Source organism: Centropristis striata, chromosome 20, assembly GCF_030273125.1.
Source record: "Centropristis striata isolate RG_2023a ecotype Rhode Island chromosome 20, C.striata_1.0, whole genome shotgun sequence".
In the NCBI taxonomy this organism is placed as follows: Eukaryota; Metazoa; Chordata; class Actinopteri; order Perciformes; family Serranidae; genus Centropristis; species Centropristis striata.
Window position 1 is genome coordinate 25,909,168 of NC_081536.1, and position 18,353 is coordinate 25,927,520.

At 36.6% G+C, this 18,353-nt stretch overlaps 1 protein-coding gene across 1 annotated transcript in view; it reads right to left on the reverse strand.

Annotated features, from left to right (window-relative positions):
* Positions 1–10,306: 10,306 nt before the first annotated feature.
* The window catches only part of col13a1 (collagen, type XIII, alpha 1), an 85,777-nt gene continuing 77,730 nt past the window's right edge, over positions 10,307–18,353 (reverse strand). Inside the window, exons 36-38 of the mRNA XM_059358773.1 lie at positions 17,275–17,361; positions 12,760–12,798; positions 10,307–12,643 (exon numbers count right to left, since the gene is read on the reverse strand). Coding sequence (XP_059214756.1) covers positions 12,641–12,643; positions 12,760–12,798; positions 17,275–17,361 — 129 coding nt within the window. The 3' untranslated portion in view covers positions 10,307–12,640. The remainder of the gene's footprint in view (positions 12,644–12,759; positions 12,799–17,274; positions 17,362–18,353) is intronic.

Here is an 18,353-nt window from a genome sequence, read left to right on the forward strand (position 1 = left end):
ATGAAGTGGAGGTATCTGACTCCCCCTGGTGGTGTTTTGATGTTTGACATGTTGATAGAGCCAGAGGGAGAGATCCATTAATCGCTTCACTGTGCTTACTGAACTGTGTTCAAGGGGGTGGGGCTTAAGAGGTCTCTGTCTGTCTGTCTGTCTGTCTGTCTGTCTAACCATCCATCCATCCATCCATCCATCCATCCATCCATCCTCTATCTACCTACCCACCTACCCACCCATCCATCTAAACCATGGCAGTAAAAGACCATAAAATGACAAATTTATTTTAATTCATTATGTTAATTCAGTTTCAGTAACAATGAAACACCGTAAATGTATATATCAGTAAAATCTTCCAAGTATTTTTTTGTCAATTATATGGAAGAATAGTGTTTCTTTTGATGGAAAAAAAACTTTTATTTATACAGTAAAAAATGGAATAAAATGGCAATCTTAAACATGAAATCAACTATGCTAATATAATTTTACCATAATATTTTTTAAAAAGTTATACCGTAATTATTACGGTGCATATGAAAAAAACTAAATTTATAACTGCAGGAGAGTGCTATATTTAATTGATCTATGTAAGGTTACTTAGACATTCCAGTGCACATATCCAGTGCCAAGTAATGACGAAAGATGAAATGTAACAGTCTGGAGGTCAGAGTGTCTACATTCAAGAAGATCATGAACAACAAAGATAAAAATGGATAAGCTTGGAAAAAAGTTCAATATTGTTCGAATCAGTCAATTTCTAAGAATGACAAGAATGAAGAGAAAGGCAGTGAAAGAGAGGAATCAATGATATTAAGTAGGACATAAACAGAAGTAAGGCTGACAATAGTAAAATATAAAGCAAAGAGGAAAAGCTGGCAGGTATTTTGTAATAAAACTGGAAGATCAACACCTAAGTTCTAACAACTTAATTGAAGATGTGATAAATCCTGCCATTCTCCAGAGAAGAGATACTAACTTTGTTTAGGAAATATTAAGAGATCAATAGTGAATTCTACGTGGATGTTTTCTGATCCTGGGAGTGCCTATGGACAGACGCAGACATTATATACTATAAGGGAGAAGTTAAAAAGCTTGGCATTGGAAGTAGAAATCATGCAACTAAACCAGGGTTTTGTGGATTCTTAGACATTCTTTTCTGCTCATAGGATTGTGTCAAGCATGGGACTGCAGATATAATAGTTAAAAAAAACCACACAGACATGAAAAGAAAAAAGAAAAAGACAAGAATTCACACAAACACACCAACAAATTAACTCAATTAAAAATAGTTTTCTTTATTCTGAGTCAGTGACAAATTGCTTAAAAAGTTGACTTGTACTGAACAGTGAATCTGTTTGGCAATCAGTGGAGACAGCTGCCATTTTTTGGATTATAAAAAGTAAAAATAAATTCTTTTGGAAAAACAAAACAATATAGTTACCTTATAAACATTCAGTTCTGACACTGCACTAAACTAACAGCGACTCAGCATGTGGATTACAGGGAATAGCTCACCTGTGGTTGGAAGTCACAATGAATTATTGAAAACAAACGTTTACATCTTGGTTCAATGTTGAGCACAGAAGTGTGCACAAAGAACACTCAGTGGGCAGATTTCTTTTGAATGTGCAAAAACAAACAAAACAAAAAAAACATTAAATGTGCAGTATATTTAATGTTCCATTACCAATATAGAAAGAAAGACAAAAAAAAAACAAAAGCATGCAGTTCTGTATAATGCCCTTTTATCCATTCTGAGATATTTTTTCAAACCAAAGTACAGAATTTCAAACTGAAGCAAATTATACATCAAAATTTCTTCTTTAATTAAAATAAAGCAAGTTAACTGTGTTAATGATCAGTTTCTTTTTTTCTACCTAATTCTACTTCTCGTTCCAAATTTAAATACAAACAGTGAGACCTAAAGAAAAGACAAATGTACAGCAGAATGTTTTAACACTTCACTTGGAGAGCTGTCAGGCATAAGTACATAATCCACACCAAAGAATTTAAGGCTTTTAGTGAAATTAGTATTACTGTAGGTTCTAAATGCTACAATATCCAGAGCTTCAGCCGTCTGTACTGTTGAGGAAAAAACACAGCTGGTGAAACTACCTGAACCAATTACAAGCTGACTTACACACAGGTGGAAGGAGAATAATGCTCTGTGAGGGGTTCCAACCACACTGTAAAAAAAAAATGTCTGTAGATTTTACGGTGAAAAACTGCTAAACCATGACAGTAAAAGACCGTAAAATGATAAATGGGTTAATTCAGTTTCAGTAACAATGAAACAATGTAAATGTATATATCAGCCAAAACAGTATTTTTTACATTTGTTAATTTTTAAAAATACATTACTCCACTGTAAAATACACTGGCACTGTGTTTGTAGCAAAGAGTATACTGTAATATATATACAAGCCATCAATTTTGCATTTATTTTTTGTATATATCAGCCTAAATAGTATTTTTTTACAGTTTTGTTTTTAAAAAAATACATTACTCCACTGTAAAATACACTGTAATATGTATTTAATTTACAAGCCACCACTGTAATTTTTGCATTTATCTTTTGTAAAAAAAAACTTTTTCTCACTGTTCAATATACTGAACACCATATCTCTAACAGAAATATACTGTAATATTTAATAGTCAAATCTTTAATTTATGTGTTTAAGTATTAGGTATTTTCTTGTCAATTAAATGGCAGAACAGCATTTCTTTTGATGGAAAAATGGTAAAATATGGAATAAAATGGCAATCTTGAACGGGAAATCAACAGTGCTAATATAATTTTACCATAATATTACTAAAAGTTGCACCGTATTTATTACGGTAAAGTTCTGGCAACCACAGCTGCTGGGTTTTTTTTAACCATAAAAACAACAGTTTTGTTTTTTTTACAGTGCAGACCCCTGAATCACTGTCCACATTTCAAACATGCCTAGTGTTTTGCACCTGTTAGGCGAGATAATCAATCAATTAATCAATACTTTGGAAACAGGATTAAATAAGCCCCAGATTCTGCTCTCACCCTCTCTCCCATTTTCATATTTAAAATATGCAATTAGGAGTGAGGAAGCATTGACTGTACCGCTGTTTTTGCCAAAAATTGAATGTGTGTGTGTGTGTGTGTGTCCAACATGGTCTCACAGAAATCCGTGAAATAGCCACGGATTCGATTAACTCAAAATCCGTGGAATAGCCACGGAATCACTCAAATTTCCGTGAAACTGACACGGATTTTGCTTCAATGCAAGTTAATGAGAGGAAAAAATATCCATGGAATAGCCACGGGATATGACATTATGTCATTAACTTGCATTGTATCGAAATCCGTGTCATTTTCACGGATTCCTGTGAGGCCAAGTTTCTTGTGTGTGTGTGTGTGTGTGTGTGCATTATCTTCAACAGTAATCAACAAAAACACACCTGATGTCAGAATGGAATAATTAATTGAAAACAATAAAAGCAATATGATTACCAGACTAATGGCCTCCACCTCATTCACCTCAGTTTTTTTCATATCTCTAGTACATTATGCATTACCTGAAGAACTCATCAAGTGAAGTAAAAAATAAATAAAATACATAGTGCCCATAAGCACATCTGTCACAGCAACCACATGTTGCACAGCTTTGACACAAAACCAAAAAGTAAAATGCGTCAAATAATGCCTTTGTATGGATTAATCGCTGATAAAAACACATTTTATGGTTCACAACCTGTTGCAGATGGTTAATTCAAACTTAAATGCTTATATACTTATATAACATGTATATTCCATAACCCAAATTCATGCACAAAAATGATGTGATTCCTGCTTGGTTTGCAGTGTATTACAGAAAGAGCACACTGTTACAACTATATATGTACTATAGGTAAATACAGCCAATGAACAACTTGCTTTCTTTATATAAATAAAACTGTTAGTTTCATATTTGTGCAAAATAGAAATGTGAAAGTTAAAACAGGAACTACATAGAACATCATTTCAAACATAAAATGTTAAATATGCAGTCCCTCATTTTGTCACAGCAGCCAGCAACAAGCCAAACGTTCCTCTCCATTCTCCTCCATGTTTACCAGATGCATTGTGGGAACAGGGAGGGATCAGACCAGGAAGTGTACCTTTTAAATAAATTATGTGGTAATTGCTACGTTGCCTGACTGGAAAGTTGCTATTGCAATGATCATTTTAAACAACACAATACATGTCCAAATTCTACTTAAATGTTTTCATAAAATCTGATGTTATTGTTCATGTGAATTGTGGTTATGATTTATAGTGGCTGAGAGAGCTCAAACACAGACAAAACTGAAATCAGAAGCACAGTCAAGCTGTTCTTGCAGTGCCTTGAGCTCTTGAGCTTGAGTTTGTTATTGAGAGGCTGCTTTTTCAAACCATTCCATAATCAAAATAAAATTTTAACTATTTTCATGAAATCAAATCTTTAAAAGAACAATTGGTACATACATCTCAGTCACAAAATAGTTTTTTGTAGGTACATCTGTTGAGACCGTGAAAGAATGAAGAAGAAAAAAAGAAAAAGAAACAGGTCAAGAAAAGGCTGCTGTCAATATGACATAAGGAATGCTTCTGTACATTTGATTTTCAATGAAACAGGAAATAGTGACACACTAATGAGGGGCAGTTTTTACATTATTTTCATGTACAGTTACAGCTGTAAAATATTCCAATTGTAATTTTTTTGGGGTGTTGTTTGTTTAAACTCAATATCCATTTATATTCAGGGTGATGAAATTAAATACTGTAAAATACTTTATTCACATGCAGTATGTTTTACTGCATGTGATAAAGACTGGATGTGTGAATCATACAGATATGAGAATAGACCTATATTTTTCTCCAGTTGTCAATCATTTGTACAAATTCAGCAAAATGAATACTTTGAGAATTTTGATGCTAGTTCTGCACTAAAATCATGTTTCATCAATGCAATCTATTTACAAAGACTGAGTACTTTTATACATACAATCCTTTGTCTTATATCGTACAATACTTACAATTACAGCATTCAGTTATGGTGTCCTCTAACACCTCAATACAATATATATATATTTATGTGATCAAGCATGATGTGTGATGCTGGTGTTGAAGTACTTCTTATACAGCACAATCATCCAAACAAAATGTCATAGCTGCATGTAAAGGGTTTGTTGAAAAGGCAGTGAGTCAGATAATATCAAGAAGGAATCATCAAGAGGGTCTCCCTTTGTTATTTTCTTGGAAACACGTGGCATCTACCTGCTCTGTGAGCTGCTCTGAAATCTGTATCACAGTTACAGTGTTGATGTCACGTCAAACACAACAAATAGCATGTGCTAAAGTGTCCATTGCTCGCTTTCACTAGGAGTTAAATAGATCAAAGTATATGCAGTCAGAAACACATCAGTCGGTATAGTATCTCCCGTGGCTGTGGTGCTTGTCCGTTCCAGAGAGCCTTCAATAACTAACTCTACTTTCCAGTCTTATTGAAGTTAATGTGCTCACCACTGCCGCCGGAGCCTCCGACATTACTGGCCCTGTGTCCAGCCACCTGGAAAAAATGTTGAAATGCCAACTCCAGGTTTGGGTAAAAACTCAAAGATATGTCCGTGTGTCTTCAAGTTTCCTTTCAGTGGCGTCATGGAGACAGTCTCTAGAAGCCCTACTTCTTAGCCAGCTGGAAAGGATGTTGACCCTTTAAACATATATGTGAATATAGTTCAGTCACTTCACTTCCAGCACAAGTTTAAAGACCTTAAAATGTGCAATGCATTGAATGTCTATGTGTATCATTCGTCTCTGATGTCCAGTACATTTCCAGAGTTACTTGAGATTTGGCTCAGTCTTTATTTATTTCGTGTCACACGCACAGATTTCAACTGCCGCGCACACTTGTCTGATCTTCGCACACATATTCAGCAACCGAGTGATGCAGAGGTAGGTGTGAGCGAGTAATAAACAACAGCAACACGCACAACAACACTCTCTCCCCCGTGCTCTATCGCGGTGGAGCTCTGCTCGCTTGAACCAAGGACTTTTGACACATTGGGGACGGAGACCAAGGCTGACCCCGGCCCTCTTGTGATTGGTCATTTTCCAGTCCTCCACGTGGGTGCCTTTTCAGCAGCAGCCTACATGTCGAATTATCCTTGAATACTGAACCCCAAATTGCTCCCGATGCTGCGTTCAACGGTGTGTGAATGAATTCCCGATGGTGGCAGGTGGCACCGTTTGGGGTAACCTCTGCCACCAGTATGAATGTGTGTGTGAAAGGGTGAATGAGCACAGTCTGTAGTGTAAAGCGCTTTGAGTGGTCGCAAATCGACTAGAAAAGCGCTATATAAGTGCAGGCCCATTTACCATTTGTTTCATGACGTTCACAATCACAACTCTCCGCTTCATCACTGGTAATAAAAAGGTTAAAAAATGCTGTTTCTTGTTTCTATTCGTGCAAATTGTTGTGTAAATACTACTAATAATAATAATAGTATGGATAAGAATATATAATAAATTGCACGGGGGAGAGAGAGAGTATTGTTGTGCGTGTTGCTGTTGTTTTTTACTCGCTCACACCTGCCTCTGCTTCACTCGGTTGCTGTCTATGTGCGCGAATATCAAGTGCACGCAGCAGTTGAAATCTGCGCGCGTGACACAAAATAATTTACGCGCGCAGATGTGTTATCGCTCGCGCAACTTATGACTCAAATATGACGCCATAGGCGTTGTCTTTGTTAGTGTATCTGGTTTTGGAGAGTCCCTTAGTTTCCTGTTGTTAGGTGACACAAAAGGCCCCCATTGTTTAGCTCATCTGCTTTAAGCTTCCACATATTGTGTGTTCTGCATACTTCAGTTAATGGATATTTTAGTTACTCTTGCCTTCCTTTCAGCTCAAACCTCAGACAACAACAAGGTCCAGGAAACAGCTGCTCACTCAAAATTTCTCTTTTTTCTAAAATACTTAACAACTGCCATGTCACATTCAAAGTCACCTAGATGCTTCATCAGTGTGATGCTGGTTTGAGCTTCAGCAGATCATCTTGATCATGTCTACATGTCTAACTGCTTTGAGCTGCTGCCACATGATTGGTTCATTATATATATTTGCATTATTGAGCAGTTGAACAGCCTAATACAAATGCCAGTAAATGCAATCAAGTCATGAAAAAAAAAAATGTATATCTGATTACCTGAATGTCATACTGACATTTGATCTCCTTGATTTGCACGAGTGGAAGGAGTTTGTTTGTAGGAAGATAGAAGCGTGGCGTAGTGAGGGACTCCTCTGGTTAACATGTCAGGTGTCTCAGGTGGAGAACAGAAAGTGTCTAGCTTAGGAAGCTTTGGATTTCATTTATCTTTAACCTTTATCAAATAAAGCTAGCACATCTGCACTCTCACCTGAAAAACTTAATGTGATGATATTTGCTGGACTTAGAACTATGATCAAATGATCCCACACTGTAAAAAAAAAAAAGTCTGTAGATTTTACGGTGAAAAACTGCTAAACTATGACAGTAAAAGACCGTAAGATGATAAATGACTTAATTCAGTTTCACTAACAATGAAACACCGTAAATGTATATATCAGCCAAAACAGTATTTTTTTTACAGATTTGTTTTTTGAAAAATACATTACTTCACTGTAAAACACATTGTAATATGTATTTAATGTAATATATATACAAGCCACCACTGTAATTTTGGCATATATCTTTTGAAAAAACTTTTTCTCACTGTTAAATGTACTAAACACCATATCACCTCATCATATAACAAAAATATACTATAATATTTAATGGTAAAATCTTTCATTTATGCTTTTTCATTTTTAAAGTATTTTCTTGTCAGTTATATGGCAGAACAGTGTTTCTTTTGATGGAAAAACTTTTTATTCATACAGTAAAAAATGGAATAAAATGGACTTCTTAAACTCTGAATTCTGAAATCTTAAACGTGAAATCAACAGTGCTAATATCTTTAAAACGGTATTTTACAAAAAGTTCTACTGTTTTTATTACGGTAAATGTCTGGCAATCACAGCTGCTGGTTTTTTACCGTAAAAACAACAGTTGTTTTTTTTACAGTGTGGATCAAGCCCGCCTGTGTCTAAAAACAAGATAAAAACATTAAATCTGAGGGAAATGATCTTGCTGCATGGACAGATATTTTCACTTGATAAGATTTCTTACATTAAGATTGTTAAATCTAGAAAAATGGAACTCTAGTTTGTACTGTACATCATGACGGCTGTTTGCTGAGGGATCTTTCTTTTCGACATAAAAGACATTTTGGTCCTTGTGATGTTTTTTTGTTTTTTTTTACAAATATATCCACAAATATATCTTGAACATCATTAGAACACTCCGACAAAACAGAATGCATGCTGTGAGGCCCACACACAATCAACTTTAAATCAAAGAGGGTTAGCATCCTTTGGGAGAAAATCAGCAAACCAGTATAAGTGACCAAGCCCCTGATTAGACAGGGTCAAATAATGTAACATCTACTGTGTGAACGCTGATTATATTTTAATATTTTTTATTGAAAAAACATTTTGTTAACTGAAATAAAAATAAAAAAGAGAGTTTTTTAAACTGAACTGAAACTGTATTTTGTGGTTACAAAACTAACTAAAACTAACTAAAATTATAGTGAAAATGTACTTAATTTTCATCTTTGTCAACTTTTTTCATACGTAAACCTTTTTGGTTGATATGAAATCTATTTCATCTATCTGGTTTCATGACTTAATAAACTTATTGGAGCTGAGATGGATCAGACAAAGGAAAAAAAAAATTAAAACTAATTCAAACTAACTGAATTTGAAAACAAAAATTGACAATGAAATTAAAACTAAAGAAAAATCCAAAACTATTATAACCTTTTTGTTCGGGTCATTTCAGGTTTAAATCATACTAAACCTTGAAGCTAATAACTAAGAGTAACAGCCCACACAATGTGTTGTACAGAAAAGGACTATAATTGATCTAGTGGCATTCTATACCCCAGATACATGAGTAGGTTGAAATAACTTTTTGAGAACAAAACCAAATCCTCTGAAATGCATATTTAATTATGATTGTCACTTTGAACACAATCAATACTATAAACATATCAGAACATGTTATCTGAACATAAGAATTTATTATCAATATAACAGCAAAATAAAGGCCAGGAATTGACTAAGGCGTGGGTTAATGTGAGGTACAGTGCAGCAACAGGACACAAATATTTTATTGCTGGCAAGGGTCCAACAACAATCTGAACATGGAGTCCAGGCAGACCAACACACAAACAAAGCTTTGTCAAAGAGCAGCAGCATAATGGATCAAGCTCCACTCCGGTCACTCCATCCATTTCTTCAACACTGAGTCACTTGGGGAAGTTAATGAGGTTAGCTTACTGAGCACAGCTACTCCATGAAATGCTTGTGAATGATTTTCTATAGTTCTTGATTAAGAGAAAAACAAACATACAAAATAACAGATCTCTACTGCCCAAGCAGGTTACAGCTTTCTTCATAAATGGATGAGACAATGTGACGATGCCTTAAGGGTGAGCAGCAATATTGTCATCCAACAATATGGGCTGTATACTGTGCCTCAGATTAGAAGACAAACAAACGATCTACAATCACTACAGTTAATACACAGAGTCTGACAATCATAAAGCAGGAAGTGACTGCCCATAAAATTTAACAAAACTATTTACACTAAACTGAAATCAATAGGAATTAAAGGAGCTAAGACATTGAGCTGTTTACATTCCTAGTTAGTGGCTGGAGTTATAATGAATAATGCCAAGGAGGAAGTAACGGACGTAAAAGCAAAAGGGGAAGCTAGGAAACAATAATCTAAAGCACCAAAAGGTGGATGGGGTGGGTTGGATAGATCAGACACAGGTGGTGTTTGTGTCCTGTGTGAAAGCAAAAGTTGACACTAGCCCCTTTCAGAATGTTTTTTCAAGCCGCGGCATTTACTAGGGATGGGCATTGATTTTCGAATATTCAATAAATAAAAAAAATTGAATAGTTCATCATATCTGGGAAAACAAAGTTGTATTACAGAGGAGAGGGTGTTTTCCACGGCAGGACAAGTTAGCCCCCAGAGGGGTTTAGAGACTCTGGAGGTGACGTATGGTTTTCGCCGTTGCTAACTGTGCACAACGTCAGCAGCTGAAAGCAGCTGTCAAATTATTTCGTGTCACGCGCGCAGCTAATTATGCACACAGTCTCTGCTGATCATAAACATAGTGATTGTGAATTAACCGGCATCGCTAACTGCAGCAACTGTGCTGCAGCAGCAGCACATACACACTGTGCTGCTACAGAGCTAACTGTAGCTAACTGCCTCTAATGGCAGCTCTTCTTAACAAGCCGACTCCTTCTTACTCTTCTTAACGGTAAGGCTAAGGGGGTCTGAAAAGTTGCTAAATTTATCAACAAAGTTGGGAACACTGCTTCGTCGGTGGGAGGTGGGGGGGTTATTATTGAATATTCAAAAATTAATCTATTAGTACCCCACGATTATCGAATAGTAATTTTGCCTGAAATTCACATCCCTAGCATTTACGCCTTTGTGACGCTTAGCCTTCAATCTGAACATCTCAGAGGTGTAATGGGGGGATCAAGTGATTACGGCTCTATACCGCCTACGGAGGTAGTAATGGACACAGGGACGAGACTGTTGGAGGCGGGATCAATGTGAAGCAACTGGTATCAGCTGGCAATATAGAAAGTGGATGCAGAAAGAAAGTGGATTGTATAATCAGAAACTCGCCTCACATTTGAGTCAGACAGTAATTGAACTATGTTAAGCAAAATGCAGAACAACTTTGCTTGAGTGTGTAGAATCAGGGAGAAACATCAAGACTGGCATAGTTTTGAATGCACTCTGCGCTGCGTTTGCTTATTATACATGTACTGGTGCTGCTCTATTACACAACACTGCTGTCTCCTCACACTTCTTTCCGCAATGCTGGGTTGCAATGTAAGTGGAATTGCGGCACTTTTGTAGAAACACAGTACAAAAAAGGGCTTATATCATCTGAAGTAGCATCTCTGAACTCTACTCTAATCAAATAAGTTTTGTTGCCTAAACCTCAGAAAACTACAGCTGTTTTACAACTGGTAGGGGCTCTAGTTTGTGAAAGGCTCCCGTGGGTTATATTTGAGGGTAAGAACAAATGACGTATGAGGTTGCATGGTTTGGTTTGTTTCTTTCCTGCTGTACAACTAAACATTTATTTCAGCATCTTTCATGCCTGAACTTTAAAGCTTTAAATGGTGAAGAGATCTTGGTTGACACCCTCCTCCAGGACACAAGTGTTGGGTTTGGAGATGTTACCAGCAAACTGTGATTGTCTGGAGTACTTGATTCCACATCAGATCTCAAAGAGTGCATTTTAGGCTGTCCCCAGATTACTGATTAAAATACCACTAGGCATGATGTGGTGTGGTTATAATGCCTGTTGGAATTTTTTGTCCACAATCATTGCTATCAGCGCCATGATTGACATTTTTTTTTCAATAGTAGCGCTGATAGCAGCTAGTGAGCTGCCTCTAAATGGACCTTATATAGGGCTTTTCTAGTCGCTTTGCGACCACCCAAAGCGCTTTACACTACAGACTGTGCTTATACACCCATTCACCCTGGTGGCAGGGGCTGCCCTAAACGATGCCACCTGCCACCATTGGGAATTTATTCTCACACAGATGAACACAATCGGGAGAAATTTGGGGTTCAGTCCAAGGATACTTTGACATATAGGCTGCCACGGTCAGGGATCGAACCACTGACCTTCTGAGTGGGCGACAACTGAGCCACAGCCGCCCTCTAGTGGCATCAATTCATATTACACCCAGCTGTAATTAGCTGAAATCATTTAAGTTTGTCCTGAAACTGTACATGGAGTATCACTAACAGAAAGAGTCCGTCCTCCATGGCATGAACATCATTTTAATGGTTTTTGTGTATAAACTGAAGGCTGTACCTTCATGTCATCTGGCTATTATTTATTGACAAATTGTGCCCTGGACCAAAGTGGCTGGATGGACTGATGGGATCATTAATGGGACTAAAAAATCTGTTACTCTGGTGACAGCCTGATTTGGAACCTTTGAGTCTGTATGTTAACCAGTACATTATGAGCACATGACGAAATATTCAAAGTGCAGACTTTTAATAGCTTTCTGTCACTGTGTGAACAATTAGTGAAATTAAAATAGTATGTAAGCAGTGCTTGTCCATGTTTTAACACTTCATCACAAGAAGGAGAATTCAGCGAAGACTTTCCAAATGTTAACACATATTCTTTCCAGCTCCACAACTCAGTGCAGCATGGTCTATTACAACAGAACAAAACAACATAATACAATAAGTTAATAAGCATAATCCACTTCACATTATGCACAAATATCATGCATATGTTGCCACATTATTATTTTTACTTATCCAATCTGGTATTAAAATAACACATAGATATAAAAATCCAATACATAAACACTGTCATACATATTAAAATAAACACTCTGTACAAAAATTATGCCATTTTTTTCCACGTATAACAGAATAGGGAAAAAGTACAAAAATAAATATCCTATGTACAATCACACAAGCCATTCCAAAGTTATCGTCACTGCAAGGAGAAAGCAAAAAGCAACATGTCAAATGTTAGTTCAAACAGTGTTTATGGTGAAGTTAGCACACAGTATGTGAGCCGCTACAGCAACAACAAACAAACTCTCAACTTACTTTATTCCAACATCCTGGTACAGGTAAGCCATCGTCTCCCTGCACAAAGAATAACAACATATCAATGAACAATAATGTATATTGCAGAGATTCACAGTATTAACATGCTTAAACCTACAACGCATATAAAAATAGCAAAACAAGGTTCTAGTTCTAGTTTTGGAAGTAAAAGTTATCTTTCTGCATGTGCATCAAAGGTCAGTGCCTGAGACAAATTATATTTCCCTGTCATGTGCTAGTGGCTTCAACTTTTTGTAATCCATACATACGTTTGCTTAAAAAACTCAATGCTCAAAGTTTTATTGTATGTATTAGAATCAAGATCTTGGGGAAGGTAATTGACTTTAGTTCATAAATCTGTTTCTCACAAGAACTGAAAACAGCAAAAAGTTGTTTTGTCTATTCGTGCATTGTTCACGTTATCATTTAGGTTTTGTTTTTTTTGCTATAGTTCCTGCTTTTCAATTATTGTTTTTCATTTACTTTTAGTCATGTTTTTTGTCATGCAGAAAAAGGTTTTCAACAAATATTTTTGGGATAATCTTCATTGACAAGATTTACAGAATTTGTATAAACCATATTACTCCATCAGTTTAAATCAGTTGCCTTTTGAGATGTTGGATAAATTTAGGATGAATATGGCACCATGTTTGTTTGATCATTGCATTGACAAAGTCATAAGTACCTTCACTATAGGTCTAATATGAGCCACTTCAGTCATGTGCAGTGTGGTATTTGCAGCCTTTTGCCACAACAAACTGACAGAATCAAACTGGATTTCACAGATAACTTTAAACAACTATCCAGTTATACATGCATATTCCTTGGGTTAAGGAACAGGAAGGAAGTCCTTCAAAGAAACCTTTGCAATGGTTAAAATTACTTCCAGAACCAGCAGAGCCACAGACTTCACAATTCTATACAGCATTTTAAACGGTACAGTTTGAGTATACATACAATCAACAAATGAGACCATGATCAAAAAGATTAGCAGTCTGTATTAAGATATCTATGGCGGATTTGGCCACAAATTTAATGACACAAAAGAAGTGTTTTATGGCACACAGAGAGGGAAGGGGAGATTAGATACTAGATCAAGTGTGTATCTTTGTCAATAAAGATAAATGGTGCCTTCACATGACATTTGAAGTGGCAGTGACAGTCAATAACAAGCTGTCACTTTTGTGCATCACAGATTACCAGTATTTTGCAACATGATTTCATTTATTTTGGTCATTATGCTGATGATCCACGCTTACATTTACAAAGCCATGTTGACTTGTACTTACCTGTGAAGATGAAATTCACAACTTAAAGCGTCCTATATTATTGATCCATTATCATATTTATGAACCACGATCACGATTCATTCCAATACCAAATATAACAACCTAGAATTATTTAGCCTTGCAAAGTCAGTTTTAGTTATGAATTTGGAGATGTCCTGAGAATTGACTTTGCCTAACAAGATGCATGTTGGATCAATAAGCAGATTTGGTGGAGTATATAAAATATGACATGACTCACTACTCCAGAAACCCACCCATGAACAACTTTTTGAACTAACTGTCTGTTAGTTCTATTCTCCTATTGGTGATATGCTACCACATCTCGTTGACCAATCACAATCCACAGCAGTCCCAGCATAATCGCTGGAACTTAATTCTACTCATTCCTAATCAGGATGACAACAGCGGAAACAAAAGCAGAAACCAGTGGGCTATCTCACTATATTTAGGAGTGAGAAATTACATGGCATTAAAAAAGTGATGCAATGACGCTTTACATGCTGACTTGATTTGACCAAGTGGTTCCATACTGCTTTTCTCTACTTGTGGTATTCTGATGCCTTGAAGATGGGATGCAGAGATGGTGGAGGAAACAAGGAAATCATGAAGAAAGGCTAGTATGCTTCAACAACAATTTCAAGGCATTTTAGTTTACACCTGTTTCAAATGTTAACACCGATTTAATAGGCATTGTCAGCGGTTATCATTCCCATGAGTATGGATGAGTAGGGGCTCCACCTTTAAGTAGCTTGTTATCAGTTCATTCAATGGTTGGTTGTTAAAAATAAATGTAAATTAAGCAGTAACATTAAGTTAAAAGGCTGCAGTTTTGCAGTTTTTTTTTCAAAAATCCACCTCTCAAAAAGAAGAAAAAAAGTACAAAAATTAGGTGTATTTGGCTTAAAAATAGCAAAATTATCTGCCAATGGAAGAAGAAAATTTGGCTTGGCAAGACTTTCCAAAACAAGTAAAAATATCTAATTTTAACAAACCCAAAAATACCTTAGAATTAGTGTATTCTCACTTATAAAAAGTGTTTTTTTTATTGTTGTTAAATGTTTCATGTTAAATGTTTAAATAGTAATTGTCAATTTACAGCTATGTGCCAATGTACTAGTTAATTACATACACACTACACAACAATACACACTTCTATTGTTTTTATTGATAATAAAAAAATTGGTTCCATCTGGCTGCTTGTTTTAAGTATGTGAAGAGGTAAAATTATGTCAAAGTTATGATTTCTTAGTTCTGCTTGAAATTAGAAATTATTACTTTAAAATAGCAGTTTTATACTTGTAAGTAAAAAAAACCCAGACAAAAAATTAGACAAGACAAAAAATAAGCATATATCTCCTTGATCTAAGATATTTAATCTTACTTAGATTTCAGTTTTTGCAGTGTACTAAACCACTTCTCAAAAGTTAAGGCAAAAATCTTTACTGTTGGACGGTAAACAAAAGTGAAACAAATGCACATAAAAGTGAAGACGTTACAAGGACAATGTAAAAACCAGAATTGACATAGTTAATTATGCTGAACTGCCTATGTGGTCCTTGGAGAGGTCTCCAGACTATCACAGGGCTGACACATAGGGACAGACTATTTACACTCTCATTCACTCCTACGGGCAATTTAGAGTCACCGGTTAAACCTAAGCTGCATGTCTTTGGACTGTGGGAGGAAGTCAGAGGACCCAAGTTGAACACCTCCACTCCCTCCAGAATAGTGACTTTGTGTCCTTTATATTCAGTTTTCTTGCTTTCCCCTTAGCTTTCATCCTCTGTAATGCCACTTTGGCATGCGGGCCGTTTATAATTAGTAATCAGTACTGGGGGTAGCAGCCAATGGAATGGCCTGATAACAACCTGCTAGACCTACCAGAAGGTGGAAGTAGTCCCTACTCGCCCATAATTATGGGAATGATAACTGCTGATGATGCCCTTTCAATCATGTGATAACATTCGAATTAGGTGATTTAAGATTATATCTGGTTATTTTATTAATGATATTAGTCACAATCATTGATCTGAATGCAAAGTTAAAATAGGGAGTTTAAGTAGTTGTGACTGAAAGGAGTTAAATGAATATTTATTTTCAGAGAGAAAGGCCTGATCATGTTAGTTCAACAGGAGGTAAGATGGAAAGAACCTGGTCTCACAGGAATCCGTGAAATAGCCACGGATTCGCTTAACTCAAAATCCGTGGAATAGCCACGGAATAACTCAAAAAAAGCCACGGGATATGACTGTCATTAACTTGCATTGTAGCGTAATCCGTGTCAGTTTCACGGAAATTTTAGTGATTCTGTGGCTATTCCACGGATTTTGAGTTAAGCAAATCCATGGCTATTTCACGGATTCCTGTGAGACCAGGTTGGAACGAAAAGTTATGTTTCATTACTAGACGAGTCAACTGCAATAAGGAGATCTAGACATCCATTCAAACATGCATGTTTTTGTGAATTAGTAGTGCATCATCTGAGTGGCCAGAGTCATGTGGTTAGGGACAGCGAGAGGCATGCTGGGAACATGAAGGGAAAGAAAGAGCACCATACCACAGGGCAAGGGGCATCCAGCCCATCCAGGCCTGGCAAGCCCGGTTCACCTTTCTCCCCTTTAAAGCCTCGGAAACCCTGTTTGTGAAATCAACCATTTAAAAAACAGTTTTGCAGCTCACGTTAGGAGCGTTTGTCTTCTGCTACTTGACGGCAAGAAGATGTGTACTTCTGTCCACCGGTGGCTGGAAGCAGGTTTCCTAAACATGTAGGCAACCTGGGACTGACAGGAACTGGGCTCACTGAGATGATTTTGAAAGGTTTACAAAGCTTTCAGATACATCTGCTTTGTTATTAAAGACACAATTTGTCATCACATTATGTACGTTTTCAATGGAAGTGTTTGATCTAAAGATCAAACAGCCTTCCGGCTTTTGCAGAACTTTAATTTGATTTCTAATAATGTGTTTTATGTCGATATTTATCAGCAGTGGCTGCCTGGTTCCTGTCTGTCTCGTTCCTGGAAAAAAAAGGTACCTCAGGAAAGGTTGTAGTCTGTGGACCAAACCCTCCCTGAGGTTGATGAGATCCACTGAAAACCAGGGGCAAAAGGAAACTTACTACAGAATACAAGTCTTCCTAAACTGAAGATCTCAGCAATCATGATTGTATTCAAAACTAGTGTTCTTTCCTTTTGCCCCTTGGTAACACATTAGACTACTGACATACCAACGGACAGGGGGCATCTAATCCAGGTGCTCCTTGGTCTCCCTTATCCCCTTTGGCCCCCCTGTTTCCTTTCTTGCCCCTCTCTCCCTGCAAACAACAGCGTATTAAAAAAAGACAAACTTTAGTCCTCCCTCATGAAGCCACACATGAAACAAATGTTTTTTCTAAGATTTCATGTGCCAGGTATCCTTGAATATATGTGATTTAGACAATATGAGCAAAATCTGAATTCACTAATGTGTTGGCTGTGCCTTTTGTTCTTTCCAAAAGACAATATAAATTTGTAATGCACATTTAGATGGAAGGGGAGGTAAGCAGAGGGAGTTAGGGAAGAGTTATTAAAGCCAGTTGCAGTTGGTGAGCAGGTTTCAACTTTCATTGTAGGAATACCCACAACCTAGAGTATAATTAGCTTTTGGAAGACTTGCTAGTAAGAATTGAGAAGGCTGTTCCACAAGCTCTGATGCTTTCATCTTATCATGGAAGAAAATCTGATGAATATAAATAAGCAACAGGATAATGTCCAACACTACAAGTTAAGAATAGTGAGGTGACAAGCTGCTTGGTCAGGAAACTATTCTAGTTGAGTCATCATTACAAGGTTCAACAATCTGAAGGCCAAGTAGAAACTTTCAGACCACACTAAACTACAAGTCCCAAGTAGCATTGTTGTAAGAGGCATTTAAATGCTTGGAGTTGATAGGTGGGTTTTGAAACACCTTTATTCATTCTGTCTTTTTCTACCAACTGTCAATGTTGGTTCATTTAACCACGACTATTCTTTATTGAATACTATTGTTCAGGGGCGGGGCTGCTCATCCCCTGTTCTCTTCTACCTGTTTTTAACCCATTTAAGGCGGGAAAGCATTATCGCATTTCTACCTTTAAACTGTTGTGTTATTCTACCATTAAAGCCGGGAAAGCAGAATACATTATTTATTTTCATTTTTCACTTTCATATGTTTCTTTCAGTTTCGTGTTTTATCTTTTTTCAGATTTAAATCTTTCCAGTTTAAAACTATGATGAACAATAACCCTGCCTTTCACTGTAACTGTTTTTGCATGTGTGTTTGTCTGTG